A 15,352-nucleotide genomic window follows, 5' to 3' on the forward strand; every position below is an offset into this window, starting at 1 on the left:
TTTTTTTTTGCCAATTAAAAACATGCCCAAATAATTTAGGAGAATAATCAAGAGATATTTGAAACCCACTCTTATGTTGTCCCTTAAACGTAAAAATTGTCAGAACTGAGCCATTTTGATTTATAGACATATTACCATGAGGCTTTATAAAGACCTTTTATACAAGCAAAATTGCCCTAATCAAGAAGTAAAACACACCAATGTGTATAGATTTTCAGCATGATGCTCAGAATTTTTTTTTTTAATTTAAACTGCAAGCAGAAAAAGACTGCACTTCCCTTTTGGGTTTCCACATGGTTTCACAGCCTCTGATGACAAAATAGTGGACAGGGAGCCCAGAGTTGGGCTTTACACAGGACTCCAAATTTCCTGCATTGTCATCATGTCTTTTCATCCAGTAACTATAACAAGTCCTTCAAATCAGTACAGGTTTACAAGTTACCTACTGGAAGGGTGCTACTTGCTATTTTGTCCTGGCAGTTGGAAAGAAATACAAGTTGACCCTGCTTCATGCTGTCAGTTTTCAGCAAATGGGCACATACAGGATGGAGCCAGATTGGGCAAAAAGATCTGGTTAAGAACTGACGGGGAGAAGGAATTTGGGGGAATGGATGCCACCAAATGGCAGGGAAGACCAAGTGGCCATTAAACAGGCAATAGGTGTGGGAGTGGGGTTGAATCGCATTTCTGCCTGAATGCTGGAAGGAGTCAAACCCAACGCCATAGTTCCCTGCATTCAACTCAGTGAAGGTCACCACCTTTCAGTAGACCAGTCCACAAAGTCAACATCTAAAAGGCCTAACAAACTTCTGTGACACTTCCAGGTCTCCAGATGGCACTAGGCAAACAGCCAACTGGCTTCATTAGCAGGGAACTCCTCCGGAAAATAGACATTATAGGTGACTGCTTGTGCGAGCACTGAGGTTGTGAGCTTTTATGGCCTCTAATCCCCACCTGGTTAGTAGCTGTCAGCTTTTCTCACCAACACTCTTTGTCCAAATATTTTCAAGGCAGTGTTGCTCCTGGATGAGTAAGCTGCAGTTTCATGTCAGAAGCCCTGTTTAGATGCTGCTATTTTTGCTATAGACCAATAATCAAAATATTTGGATCAGAGACTAGAAAATTTAGATAAGAGCAATTGAAAAGTGATTAACATTTTTTTTCTTATTTCTATGGTTCCTGATTTCACTCACCACTTTTATATATTAAACTCCAAATTTGGGTTCAAATAATTTTTAAAATATATTTTTAAAATTTAAATCCTATGCAAAAAACTAGGGATTTAAAATAAAAGGCCTTATGATATAAAGATGCTCAACCTCGTTCCATTATTAAATTCATATAATTTGTGGCCTTACTCCCCCATAGCTCATGATCATGTGGAAAATCTGCAAGTGGATACAAGCTTTTCCCCCTTTTCAGTCAGATATCTGTCCTTCACCCCACTCATGCCATCAATATACCCCTATACCCAGAGTGACCCATTTCTCTTGCAATAGCTCTCAAACCTTCCCACATTTACCAAGTTTTAGCCTCCTGAACTACTACATACAGGCCACTTTCTCCTTTTGCCTTTCCAGGCCGCCACACAGCACCAGCATTGCCTCCAAGGCTGGGAGCAGAAACTCCAGAATAAAGTGAGCACTCTCTTCTGCTGGCTCGTTCCTTAGTTTACATTACTGACCACTAAGAAGGTACTTTGAGTTCTTTAGAGAAGGGAATTTGAAATACTTAATAATTACAATTTTAAGCTGCTGTTGAAAACCTTTTGTGGTTCTCCAAAGCCTTTATCTGAGCTCCTCAGGGTAGCACACCGGGCCCTCCAGCCAGCATCAGGCCTTCCTTTCAGGATTGCAGCCTTGGCTCTTGCCACCTCCGTCTCTGCACTCTTGTTGCATTAAACACCATGCAGTCATCCTAAAATAGGGCCTTAGTGCTTCACACTTCCATGTCTTCGAGGGGCACAACTTGATAACCACACAGCCTGCATCCTCATGCCAACATCTAATACAGCAGCTACCACTTAGGACACTTACCTATTTCTGTCTGTCCCACCCTACGGGCCTGTAACTTGGAGCCTACCTGTCTGACCGACTCCAATTTAGAACTACCTTCCATGTATCGCTGTCTAGACCCCCTACCCCTTCCCTTCAAGGTTAAGTCCCATAATCTTAGTGGCTTAGATTGAACCATTAAGAATAACCATAACATTGGCCAGTTAAAATGGCTTACATCAACTTCTCCCTACAACTATCGCCTCCATTTTTTAAAAATTTGAAACGCCTATCACCTTAAGCACATAAAATTTTGAAAATAATTTTAAATACATGTGTAGACTACATTACCATTAACCCCATGTGTCCCAATGTAGGCTTATTCCCTTTTCTAATGTTAAGCCATAGATTAACAGTTTAATAAAAGTTCTCACTTTAAAATCTAGAAGCTGGCTGTATATCAGATCCCCTTATAAAAGGATCCCCTAGTTCCAGCCAGATGAAAGCTGTTCATTAAAGAGATCAAATCATCCAAATTTGTACCAACTTAAACTATATGCTTAACAGGAATTGTCAAGTATAGGTGTTGACTGAGGCTGCTAATTAAATCAGGGGGAGAAAAGAACCAGGGAGGTTGGCAAGGATTTAAATAACTAGTTATTAATAATACTGAAGATGAAAAACAAAAAGTACAAACAGACCAGAAGAAATTAACCACTAATTCTGATGTAGCACAAAAATAAACCATTTCATGGGGACACAACACTCGTTTTCAATGTGATCACTACCTATATTACCTGCTCCACAGGCTGGAGAGGTGGCATCCCCATTTTATATTTAACAGCAGTCAAGACAATAGAACCCTAATCTGATGATTTCTGCACTAAAATACGAGACCCTTTAGCTATACTAGTTTCTTATCTATAAAATAAAATGTGTCTACTCTTGTCAGCTTCACAGGATGGTTGTAAGGAAACACATCTGAAACTCCTTTGAAAAAGTAGTAAGTACTAGACAAATGCAATCTATTATCAATCAGGAAAATGACAGAGATAGGGGTAGTGGGGGTTTGAGTGTATGAGTTGGTGCTTGTATATAAAAAAAAGTCAAAAGAATAAAAGAGAAAAATCATTTTAAAAGACAATGCTTATTCATTGTACCATTCTTTCAACTCAGTACATTTTTCCTCCCCCAAAAATACAAAGTTGGGGGGAAATCAAATCTTAAGTTCTAAATCCTGTTTCAGGGGTCAGCAAACTATGGCCCACTGGCTGTTTCTGTTGTTATATTAGAACAGCCATACTCCTTAGTTTATGTATTACTATAGTCAAGTATTCACAACAGAGACTGTATGGTTCTCAAACATTTCCTATTTGGCCCTTTACAAAAAGTTTGCTGACCCCTGCTTTATTTAATTGTAGAAAGCTATTAGTAATCTCTTCATATGCATGCCAATAATAATGGGTTATCCCTTATGCTTGGTTCACCTGTTTCAAAAAGGATAAGAAATAAAGCATCCAAGGGAAGTGCATTTAACTTTTTATTACTTTTTAAAAATCCAACTTCAGTTAGATTATCAGACTAGATTAGAACCTCAAATTATTTGATACATTATATGTTGGATTTGTTACTAAAAAGCCAGTTGGAATATGGCTTACACAAACCAAGGGTGTGTACAAAATGGAAGTAATCAGCGAGCAGTCACCAACTGTCTGTGCTCTGTGGTAATTGATAGGTTCGGGTTTGACACAGTTCAAAGCCCAAGGAGGACTGCTTTTCCAAGCACATTCTATTGTCTTTCAAATAGAATTCCATATTTCTTCCTTGCCATAAGCTCTTACTTATAATGTTTAAAACTTTCAAATGACCTAAACTGATGAACTGGGGGAAACAGAATGCTGCTTTATCAGTCAATTAGCAAGCCTAATACACCAATACTTCAGTGTAAACTGCTTTCACAACAGTTCTTTATTTCCATTTCGCAGTCCAGTGAAATTAGAAGTTAAATTTTACTTTTGTCTTTTCATACTTCTGCCTACAGCTCCAATAAGAATGTCAAATCAGATGGCTTTTAGAAAAGGCTCACAGGAGAGACCTGGAGTTATTCCTCATACTGAATTTAAATTTTATAAAGTTCAGCAGCTGTATGTTAACTTTCTGTTCTCTGACTTCTAAATCTAGTCTATTCTATTTCTGCATACACTTCCAAATAATCTTCATAAATTGTCATTTCTCTTACCTCTTTAACATCGTGATTGCTAAAATCAGCTTCGTAACTATGGAATTTTTATGAAGATATACAAATTAATGAATTCTTGAGTTTTCATATGTCACTACTCCTATTTATTATGTGTTACAATAAATCCACAGAAAGAAGCACTAAGACATGCTGAAATCTAAACTTAAAACTCAGGAGGAACTACAGTGTATAGACCACAAACAGGCTTTTCTTTCCCAGACTTCAGAAACAGAAGCCCTTCGGTATGTAGCTTTTCCTGAAAAAATTACACTAATACATTTGTTTTTTACATTTGTAAAAATTCAGGAAAATTTTAAATAACATATATTTGCGAGACATTTGGCATAAGGTGGTTAGTAAACATTTAAAAAAGCTTTATCAAAATGAATACAATTTGTGGATAAACCCTAAATATATAGTGGCTTTTGGAAGAGCTGGAATTTGTAGCAACCACCTTCATAAGGAAGTCCATCCACTTTCAATGGAAAACACACAAACATACCATTCACTAGGTGAATGAATATACCATTCACCCTGCCATCCACTATTCAGATATCACCACAGAATAATGAATTCTAAGAGTATGGAGCTTGATTTATGAGCAAACCCAGGACAATCTATGAGCCCAACACGATTTACTAAGGAATGCTTTACCATCCCTCCAGCCATTACATTTCCAATTATCCTACTCTTATAGAATATGAGTATATATCTATCTATCTACATATATATGTGCGTGTGCGTGTATGTATATATATATATATATATATATATATATATATATAAAATGATAATTACTAATGTAACTAAATTTCAAGAGAAACAAGCTTAGAGATACGAGGGGAAAGTTTATCCTTAGTTTTTGATAGTGTTCAAAGCATCAGTTGGGAAGTTGAGCAAATAATGTTAACAAATGAAAGACAGATAAGCAGCATTAATGGAGTGGAATAACCCCACCTTTTAATTAACTTAAATATTTTATTTTACTATTCTACAACTGAGAGTTAGGGAGCTAAACCATTTGTGAATTATATCTTCTTCAAGACACACCACACCCAGCCCCTCTATGAAGCCATTAAACCAATACATATTTTCTAAAGGACTTTTCAAGGTGATTTATATTCATTTTAATGGAGCTTTTAATGTTATTTGGAAGTTAGGAAACTATTTTTCACTAAAAAATTCAAAGGGCTTTAAATAGAGCTCAATTTAGCAGAAGGAACTGGTGTACCTGAAAGCAGCTAAACCACTCATTCTGTAAAAACCCTACATCTTACCTGCAAGATTCATGAGAAATCAATGTCATTTATTTATGTATGACAAAAGCCTGCTGTCCAATTTACACGCCATCAGACAGACTATATACTGTTATAAGTACTTTACATGTAGTTAGAAAGTTATATAAGCCATTAAATATTGACTTTTAGTTTCCTTTCTTATATGATCTTAAAGGCAAGTAAGAATGAGAAGAAAATCAAAGAACCAGTGTATAACATTTAATATAACATCTGGACTTGAAGAATTTACTTCTGATCAAATTTCTGTTTGATAATGTCAGCCACACTTAGACGTAAGAAATCAAACTTTTCACTCTTTATAGTCCTTACATGCCACATGATAGGATGCAGTCTATTAATTTATAGAAACACTTTAAAATGGAAACATCTTATGTAACTATTAATGGCATGAGTTTCACAATAAGGTTTAAATACAGCTGTTTTGACTCTTTCTAAAAATACCAATATACAGTATTGTTTTAGGTGGTCATTTGCATAGCAAACTATTAAACTAGAAACTCAATGGTTCTAGGAAAACTTCACATTATGGATAGTTCCAGAAAGATGTATTCAAAATTAAAATCACTTCTTTTAGAAAACTGTAACCTTTATTTGCTCATCCAATGGTAAGCTAATCACTTTCACCTCATGCCCACTTCACACAGTACACCAACCTAAACAGATTTTGTGCCACAATTTCATTCAAAGGGCTTGTCATTCACTTTATGACTGCACTGGATAATCTAGATGTAAGCAAGTTTGGGGATTTTTAAAGTGTGGGTCCCCCTGTATCAGAAAAGCATAGTTTATCGTATATTAAAAAATTGCATTCAGTAATATTGAGTTTTGAAAACTTATCTTCAAATTGCAAACACATCTATTTTCACAAAACAATTTGGTCAGGAAATTTTATTTTAACATTCTAAAGCAGTAATGCTTTAGATGTTACTTAAGTGCCCCAGACAGGATTAACAAAATTAAATGTTTCTAAATTACAAATTTAGCTCCTGTAGGAGTCTCAGAAAAGAAACAGAAGAAAACAATCCCCCCTCCCAAAAGAAGTAAGACACACACATTTTGAAGAAACCCCAATGTTTCATGCAGTGGTAGGCAAGATGTAAAAAGCCATCCAAATTCACACATTTCTACACCAATCATCATCAGAAAAAAAGTACTCCGTAGTCGATCTGTACATCCAAATGCATTTGGGAATCTATACCTACGTTACATTATTTAATGTTATGTACATTTATTACCCACCCCCCCTTGTTTTTAATAATTTCTTATGTAAAACCTTCATTCAAACCCAAAAAAAGATGTAAGACTAACTTGGGGGGGAAGAAAAGATAATCATTTTAAACATTCAGTTAAAATGTAGTTTATCTAAATCTCAAAATGTTTAATAAAAACAAATATCTTCTCCATTTAACACTTTGCTTTCTAACTGTACAGTAAATTGCATTGTATAGAGCACACCTCTATCTTCAGACTGTATCTTCTTTGGATGGAATTAAGATATAACTGGATAGTTTTAAGATAAATAAATGGGAAGTTGGTCCAACTAAGATGACAGCAGATATATTACATGCAGGATTTAATATTTTTCTCTCTTAAAAAAAAATGATGCAGTTGAATCGGGGGAGGGGGGGAAGGTCAAAAAAGAACCCAGATTCAATATATAAAAATGTCCCACAATAGGCTGATGATAGCAGTAAAAATAAGAGAAAAAGTAATCTTTCTGGAACATCATTTTTCAATAACGTAGAAACACTAAGTGCCAGGAAGATTTCTATCCATGTAATTTTAGCATCCAAGTTTCCCTCCTTTCATTTTATTGGAACAAATGCTTTAAATAAACTATTTGTCCTCTTCACTGAAGAGAGCTGGTCTGTTTCATCTTTAATGAGCTAGTTTTGGGAAGATTAGCCATGTATTGTAGTAATGCCTACTGCATAAAATCCAAGCATTTGCTGTGAACAGTTGGAGAAAGCAGTCACTAAGAACCTAGGACCAATGGAAATAGATGTTACTTTAAAAGCCATCCACGAAAGAGAGACCCACAAAGTACCCAGTATTAAAGCCCAACTCTCTTCTTGCGCTTTTTTTGTCGTGCAAGTTCCAACCCTATGAAAGAGAAATTGATCCAAAGTTCCACGTTTTCTTGGGTCTCTAGTCAATTTTCACATTAGTATAGATTTTTCGGACAAAGGCACTTGTTCCCATGTAACCAATTGCTCCTGTAAAGATAAAATAACATATTTGAAACAAATACATACAGAGCAGTACCCATCATTTACTAAATGCCCTCTGCTCTGGAAAGTTATTCTGTTTTCAAGATAATGTCTTTGTTAGCATTCTTTCTGAACTTATTAAAACTGTATCATTTGTTTTACAAATCACCTATTACTGTCACATACCAAGTTTGACCTATGCAATACTTTTAGAATTAAGTATTAATTATTACATATATAATCAATAACTATATGAATTAAAATACATCTTATAAAGCAAGAATAATTTGATAATGACAAAAATTTGTTGAATGAAAAAAACACGTTTGTTTGTTTTTTTTAACTTGAGCATATATTATTCTAGGTCATTAAACCAACACTAACACGTTCCCCAAACCATATGATGTCCTATGGATAAGGAAGAAAGTGACTGGGAATTCTCTCAAGGAAGGACTAATGCATAGCCCAACGGCATTTGAAGCTCTAGAAAAAGAGGCATTTTCTGAGGGTTTCTTTTTTATGTTTAAATTGTAGAAACTGTGTGGCTGGTAGATCGGAAGACATATTTGAAGGAATGAACAAAAGAGACAAGTAAGTAGGTCAGGAGTTTTGAAATGTTGTTTTTTGAATAATTAGCTTCAAATGGGGCTCAAAACACCAGGAAGCAGGGGTATTTGTCTGTTTCATTAAATTAAGTATTTACCTCCTGTGCTGGAGTGCTCAGCATGTGATAAGGTACTCAATAAATATTTCTTGAATGAATGATTGACATGGATAGTTCTTCACTATAATTACTAAGTACAAGACAGCTGGTCATTCAAGTCACACAAGAGATTTTCTGTTGGATTAGGAATTTACCATCTAGTCCAACATTATTGAAAATTTAAAAGTAAATCTTCTGTGAGTTAACAATGACATACACACCTATATGCCTAATTGGGCACCTTTACACTTTTATTCACCCAGATGGTATATGCAAGGAAAGAAATAAGTCTATTCTGCTTTTCCTATATATGAACTATACTTCAGGGAACCAAATTGTTGATGAAAGGAAGTTTCTCCTCATAGAACTATCCTAGTTAATAAATATAAAGGGAACAACAAAACTAGATTATTATAACCACTACTGAGTTGCTTCAGCTAGGCAATCGTTAACAATGACTGTTAACCTCACAGAGAGACAACCAGACATTAAGTGCTTCCTGATACAAGTTTACAAACCACTGGGAAATATTCTTGGATAACTGTTCTTGAGTTTGATCAAGCCTACAGATCTACCACCTTACAGGAAATACGGGAGGAAGCACGCAGAAACATTAAATGATGCCTCAGGGATATAGTCAGTAAAATCCAGAGTGTGGAAAACTCTACAGGAATCCAAACAAACAAACAAACAAACTTCTTACATAAATTGCAAGGGAAGAGGGAACATCAACAGATTAAAAGCGCCTTAAGAGGCATTTTAACCAAGCAATACATGGGCCTTAATTGGATCCTGATGAGATCAAACTATTAAAAGAGAAATGGGGACTGGGGCAGGGTGGAGGTTGGGGGTAAAGTGGAATACTGAGTATTTGAGCAGATTAAGGAATTATACTTATATGTGCATATATACTGAATTATATATAACATCAATATTTTAAAAATATTTTAATTATGTATTATATAATATATAAATATATTATAACATATCATAGTATAGATATATAATAATATATTATAGAAATATTATTTTTTATATAGAGAGAAATATTTACAGTTGAAATGACATGAGGGTCAAGATTCATGTCAGAATAAAAGGGTGGTAAGGTGGGAATATAAATGAGAAGATTGGCTATGAGATAAGAATTATTGATGTTAGGTACATGGAGACTCACTGTATATATATTATTATCTCTCTTCTTACATATATATTTGAAAATTTCCCACAATTAAGTATTAAAAATTAAAAAACAAATCCAAAACAACAAAGCAAACCTATTTCTAATTACTTTTGCAATGAATAGATTTATTTTATAATATGAATTAATTATAGTATACTTTAAAATACTGATAATTCATTTTGAAATAGTTATACAAGTCGTTACACAGTAAGAAAAAAATCTTCAATTTTGTAAAACTACACCTGAATTCTTAGAACATAAAAATATCTATAAAATTTAACTTGAATCAAAATCTTAACTGGCATAATATAATATTAGTCCAATAACTAAATCCAACTTTCCGGACTTGTAAAACATTGCTTCCCTTTGAGCAGATATGTGCTTAAAAGTAAAACAGTACCAACCTAGAGAATCATTTTTCCTAATCTTATGAGCACCTCAAGAATAAGCTTATACAAACATGACTTTATAAAAAGAGAACACAATATGCTCTCCAGAAAAGTAAATGTCGTGGGAATAATACACTTTTAATTTCCTTAAAACTAAAATGCTATGCTCAAAATATAAAGACTATAACAATCTATTTATTCCACCTTAACAGTCGTTTCTTTTTTCTACATTAAAAAAAAACCAAATATTTTTCTTTCAATTACTGACATATAACCTGATGAATATGTATAATTTTGCATTATGATGACATTTTAATCAATTACAGTCTGAACTGTTTCCCCTCTGCCCAAAGAACTGATTAGCACTGAAGGCATATAAACCCATTAAAAAATAAATACTGGGATACTGCCAGAATAGCAGAGAATTGTAAATGTGCCAAGATTTTCAGGCAGCATGATGAAATTTCAATAGGAAAAGCACTGAAAATTTTAGCTAAATTCATTCCATTTCATTTGTAAATGTCAAGGTATTACCTCTCTAGGTCTTCTTAAGATCACATACAAAGTCAAGGGAAAAATATTAACCCTCTGCATAATTCCAAGATTCTATACCTCACTGAATGATGTTGATAATCAAGAAAGACATTCTTGTGAACAATATTTTGAAGGAAGGATGATCAATAATACTAAAGGAATCTTCTGATTTCCTAGAGATATACCAGGATATTCCCACATGAAACAAATCTAGTTTTAACCTTCAGTTTCTAGTCACCTTTTCCTCAAAGTTGGTCAACTAATTATCACAAAGAAAGGTTATCACAACAGCTATAAATAAAATAAGTGACTATAACATAGAGAACTATCTTCCCTTATAGCTTGTGGAATGAGTTTTACTACTTTACAGTAAATGTCATTTGTGTGTGTGTGCACACATGGTCACATACATGGTATATATATATATATATATATATATATATATATATATATATGAATGAAATAGGTTTTTTTTAATTGACATATAACGTATTAGTTTCAGGTGTGCAACATAGGGATTTGATATATATATTGAAATGATTATCACAATAAGGCTAGTTAATATCCACCACCATACAGAGCTACAAATTTATTTTTCTTATAATAAGAGCATTTAAAATCTGTAAGATCTAATCTCTTAACTTTCACATATACAATACAGTATTATTAACTATAGTCACCATGCTGTACATTACATCCCCAAAACTTATTCATCTTATAACTGGAAGTTTGTATCTTTTGACCACTTTCACCCATTTCATCCACAGTCCCCCACCTCCCGCCTTGGACAACTACCAATCTGTGGAAGTGATTCCACAGGAGGAAAAAAGCAATCCTGGTACTCCAAAGGGGTCTACAAATGTCATACCAGGGCCCACCTTTTAACAAGATTATTATAGCTCCCTTATTCTACTGCCCAACCTCTAGCTAAAGGTGGAACTATCAAAAAAAAAAAAAAAAAGTCAATCAGACTCTTGAGATTACTTTGGTGTTCCTGATCAAACAACAGAATGTAATTTTTAAATTTCTCATTACTGTATTTTTCTGATTCTGAAACACTCAAAGATTTACTCAGGATATTTTAAGAATTTAAGAACTTACCACACATTATCCCCAAGGCTGTGCTAAATACCGCCATATATCCAAAGTAAAATGACGTTTGAAATAAGCCATACATCCTGAAATAAAACAAAATAACTGTATGTAGTATATCCATTTTTACTGTCAATATAAGGCCTTACATTTCATACAAAATGAAAAAATGTCTACACTTACTTTGTTTTGAAAAAATAGTAGTAAAAGGAATACATGTAAACATAGATTGCAGTTGATGCAGCAGAGAGAAAACTTGTCCATTGCCTAGAGGAAAAAAAAAACAAACTCTTTTGAATAAATGGTACTGAAACAAGGATTTTAAAAAGCACAGAATTTTATAAAAGACATCCTTTAAAATTCTGTATATTTAAAAACAAATGCATATACATGGCATTTTAATACATCAACAAGGAGAGAGCCTAAGAACTGGAAAAAGGGATCCTAAATTTTGTCAGATTCCCTATTACAAGTGACTCTAAATAAACCATTTTCTTTTTCAGACCTGTTTCATTGTGTTTAAAATGGAGTGATGCTTCCTCATAAAGCTCTTTCCACATCAAGCACTTTGTAAAAATATTTCTAATACAGAGACCCTCATCAATACAAAAAAAAAAAGACACTATTTTTCTTCATTTTTATCATTGAAAATCTTCATCTTTATCTTTGTCATTTTTATAACTAAAAGAAATCCCTATACCAGCTTAAATAGTAAAACTTTGATGCAGGTCTTTTACTCCACTTAACACTTCAATTGAAATCTTATTTTAAAATATTATGTTCCCCAGAGGTTCTCCCCCAGAATAATACTTACCACCTATAATCCTCTGCATTTAGTAGAAAGTATGTGCACACGATGGTCACACAGACGGTTACAATGCACAGGATGACCAGCACCAGCATCATGAAGCCATAGACATAATAGATCTTATATGCCCAGAAAGATGTGAAGATGAAATACCTAAGTAAAACGCAATCAAGACAGCTTTCTAGTCTTTATCTTGAAGTTCACCCTGCTCTTGTTAAGTCTCACTTACATCTTAGTACTCACTTAAATTTCAATATTTTTCTTTCAGGTAACTTCCAACAGTTTCCCTTACCTTTTTTCATATATTGGATTATTGGAAAAGTCATGACGCATCTTTGCAATGAAAAACAGAAAAATACGTCATGACTTTTCCAACAACCTGATATTAAACACTCTAAAATTTTCTCAAAAATATTTTCTTGGATAATCTTTCAAGAACAGATTCTTTAGTAGGGCATTTATGTTGAAGCAAACTGAATAAATTAGAAACTTAAAGGAGTAACATGTGGAAAAAACCCAAAATAACTAAAAATTCATATTTGTAAAATAAAGTCAATTCCCTTAATCTTTCATCTTTTTCTAGATACAACACTATTCAAGCAATGTACTGTATATTTTATAAAATACCCTACTAAATTAAAAAATAGGTTTCATAGAATGCATAAAATTAGGGGGAAAACACTAGGAAAAGAAAACCTAAAGAAGCTTCATGCTATCTTCAGAGGACAGTAAGAGAAAGGGCATTAAGATTTTACACTAAGAAAAAGACCCTTCACGCTAACTCCATTACCCAAGTCATCATTCAACTAGAAAGGGTCTTCTAGCCCAGGGGTCGGCAAACTGCGGCTCACGAGCCACATGCGGCTCTTTGGGTACAGTCCGTGTCAAAAGTTTGCTGACCCCTGGAAGAGCCAATCCTGTCCCTCACAACAACTTAAGTTATTCGAGAGCCATAAATATATTTTTACATAATCACCATTATGTGAATATCCTTTAAAAATTTTATAAATGAAACTATGATAGTTTTACTTTCATTTTCAATTTTACTTCAGAGCCACAGTTCACGAGCCGCAGTCTGCTGACCCCTGGCGGCTCTTCCGTCTCAAAAGTTGGCTGACCTCTGTTCTAGCCTGTCTTCTTTTTCTTGTTCTCTTCTGTTAGTTCACTTCTTTGTCATTCATTCTTTCAAGATACTTACAGAGCCCCTACCACATATCAGGGAAGCAGTGAAAATAGAACTGTGAAGACGACAAAATCTCTACCCTCAAGATTACTGTTTAGTGGGGTAAAGGGGGAATCACGACACACTGTAACATGTTCTATCAATGCACCTATGAGTGGCAACTTACTGGCTTGGCTGGATGGGGCTTGGTGGGTGGGGGAAGCTAGAACAACGTTCCAGGCATAGAAACAGCACAGGCAAAGGCTCACAAATAAGGGAATTCACTGTATTTTGAAAAACTCAAAGGTCAGTCAGTATGTCTAGAACTTCAAATGAAGGGGTGAGAGCTAAGAGATGAGACTGGAGAAGGGAACAGGGCCAGATCCTGTATTATAAGGCCCTTATTGGCCATGTTATGGAATTTGGACCTTATCTCAATGAAAACAAGAAGTCTTTATCAAAGAAGTGACGTGATCAGACTGATACCTTAAATGGATCAATTAGGCTACCGAGGTCAAAACAGAAGAAGTTAAAGATATGACAGAAAGGCTGGCTAACGGAACAGAATACCTGAGAAAGCAGGAAGAGAGGTGATCTAGAAGGTACTGGGGACGGGAGGAGGAGGGAAAAATTAGTCGGAGGTCAAGTCAGGGTGAGGACAGAGCAGTATCAGACTGGAAGTACAGAAGTTCCTGAACTAGCTTTATTAGTCCAGGCGCTAAAGTGACATGCACTCGAAGCCCTCTCCAAGGTACTGACTAATTAATGCCCACAGTGCACTTGCAGCTGGTGACCACCAGGAACTGGCCCAAATCTACGTTAGTTGTACTTGTTAGTGTAAAATTAAATGTCACATAAACCAATAAACATAAGAGCTAAAAGGATGTGTGATTTCTATGAATATTATTTTGAATGCTTTGGAAAAAGTCAGTAAGGTGAGTTGCTAAAAACAAAGTTATAAAATTAGGTGTGAGTGAGATGGCTGTAAAAGACTGGGGGACAAATGTACAAATCTAGAATGATTCTGCACTTAGAATGCTTCACACAGGTTATTTATGTTCTTGTTCCACTTTAAAATTACACACAGAAGATGTATTATGAATGTCAAAGGAAAAATGGCAGAAACATCATCTGGATATAAATCAAAGAAAAGACCCCGGCTTTATATATATATATATATATGTAAAAAATATCAGTGAAGGATGTACCTTTAGCTGTTTTGAGTTAAAATAAAATGTTATGTATGTATCTGTTTTAATAATTCCCTTACAGGAGACAACTTTTTCAATTAACCAACTATCAGATCCAATCATGTCTGTTAAGGAGGCATCTATTGTACACGAGAGAATCAGCAGTGGGGCAGCTGGAAGGAAACATGGAAGGGAATTCTGAGCAGCTATGACAACTGGCATTTCATGGGCAGGAGCCAGAGGTCTATGACTGCAGTTCTTGAGAAAGTCCCACACAAAGAACCGCTTTGCCTAAAATGCCAGATCATTCCTGTCAAGGAACACTGAAACAGGCTGAGAAAAGAAAGGTGATAACCAAGGATGCAGGTGTAAAGCATGGTAGCATACCTCCCACCCCCAAACACATCACACACACATTTCCCAGTACTGCTGCAGGTCTCTATGGAAGGAGACTGGGAATGACTATGCATCTAGGATAGTCTGATAGGCAATGGTTTACCTAGTTCCTTGGACCCTCAAAAATATTTTAGAAGTACAATAAAAACCAGTACTT

General features: G+C 34.8%; 1 protein-coding gene across 2 annotated transcripts in view; it reads right to left on the reverse strand.

The window, feature by feature from the left end:
- Positions 1-5,714: 5,714 nt before the first annotated feature.
- The window catches only part of TM9SF3 (transmembrane 9 superfamily member 3), a 59,182-nt gene continuing 49,544 nt past the window's right edge, over positions 5,715-15,352 (reverse strand). Inside the window, exons 12-15 of one of the 2 annotated variants that reach the window (XM_019639107.1) lie at positions 12,454-12,600; positions 11,823-11,906; positions 11,649-11,725; positions 5,715-7,747 (exon numbers count right to left, since the gene is read on the reverse strand). In XM_019639107.1, the coding sequence (XP_019494652.1) occupies positions 7,680-7,747; positions 11,649-11,725; positions 11,823-11,906; positions 12,454-12,600 (376 nt within the window). In that variant the 3' untranslated portion in view covers positions 5,715-7,679. The remainder of the gene's footprint in view (positions 7,748-11,648; positions 11,726-11,822; positions 11,907-12,453; positions 12,601-15,352) is intronic. The other variant, XM_019639108.1, reaches the window with a different exon arrangement.

Source organism: Hipposideros armiger, unplaced genomic scaffold (assembly GCF_001890085.2).
Source record: "Hipposideros armiger isolate ML-2016 unplaced genomic scaffold, ASM189008v1 scaffold_42, whole genome shotgun sequence".
Classification (NCBI taxonomy): Eukaryota; Metazoa; Chordata; class Mammalia; order Chiroptera; family Hipposideridae; genus Hipposideros; species Hipposideros armiger.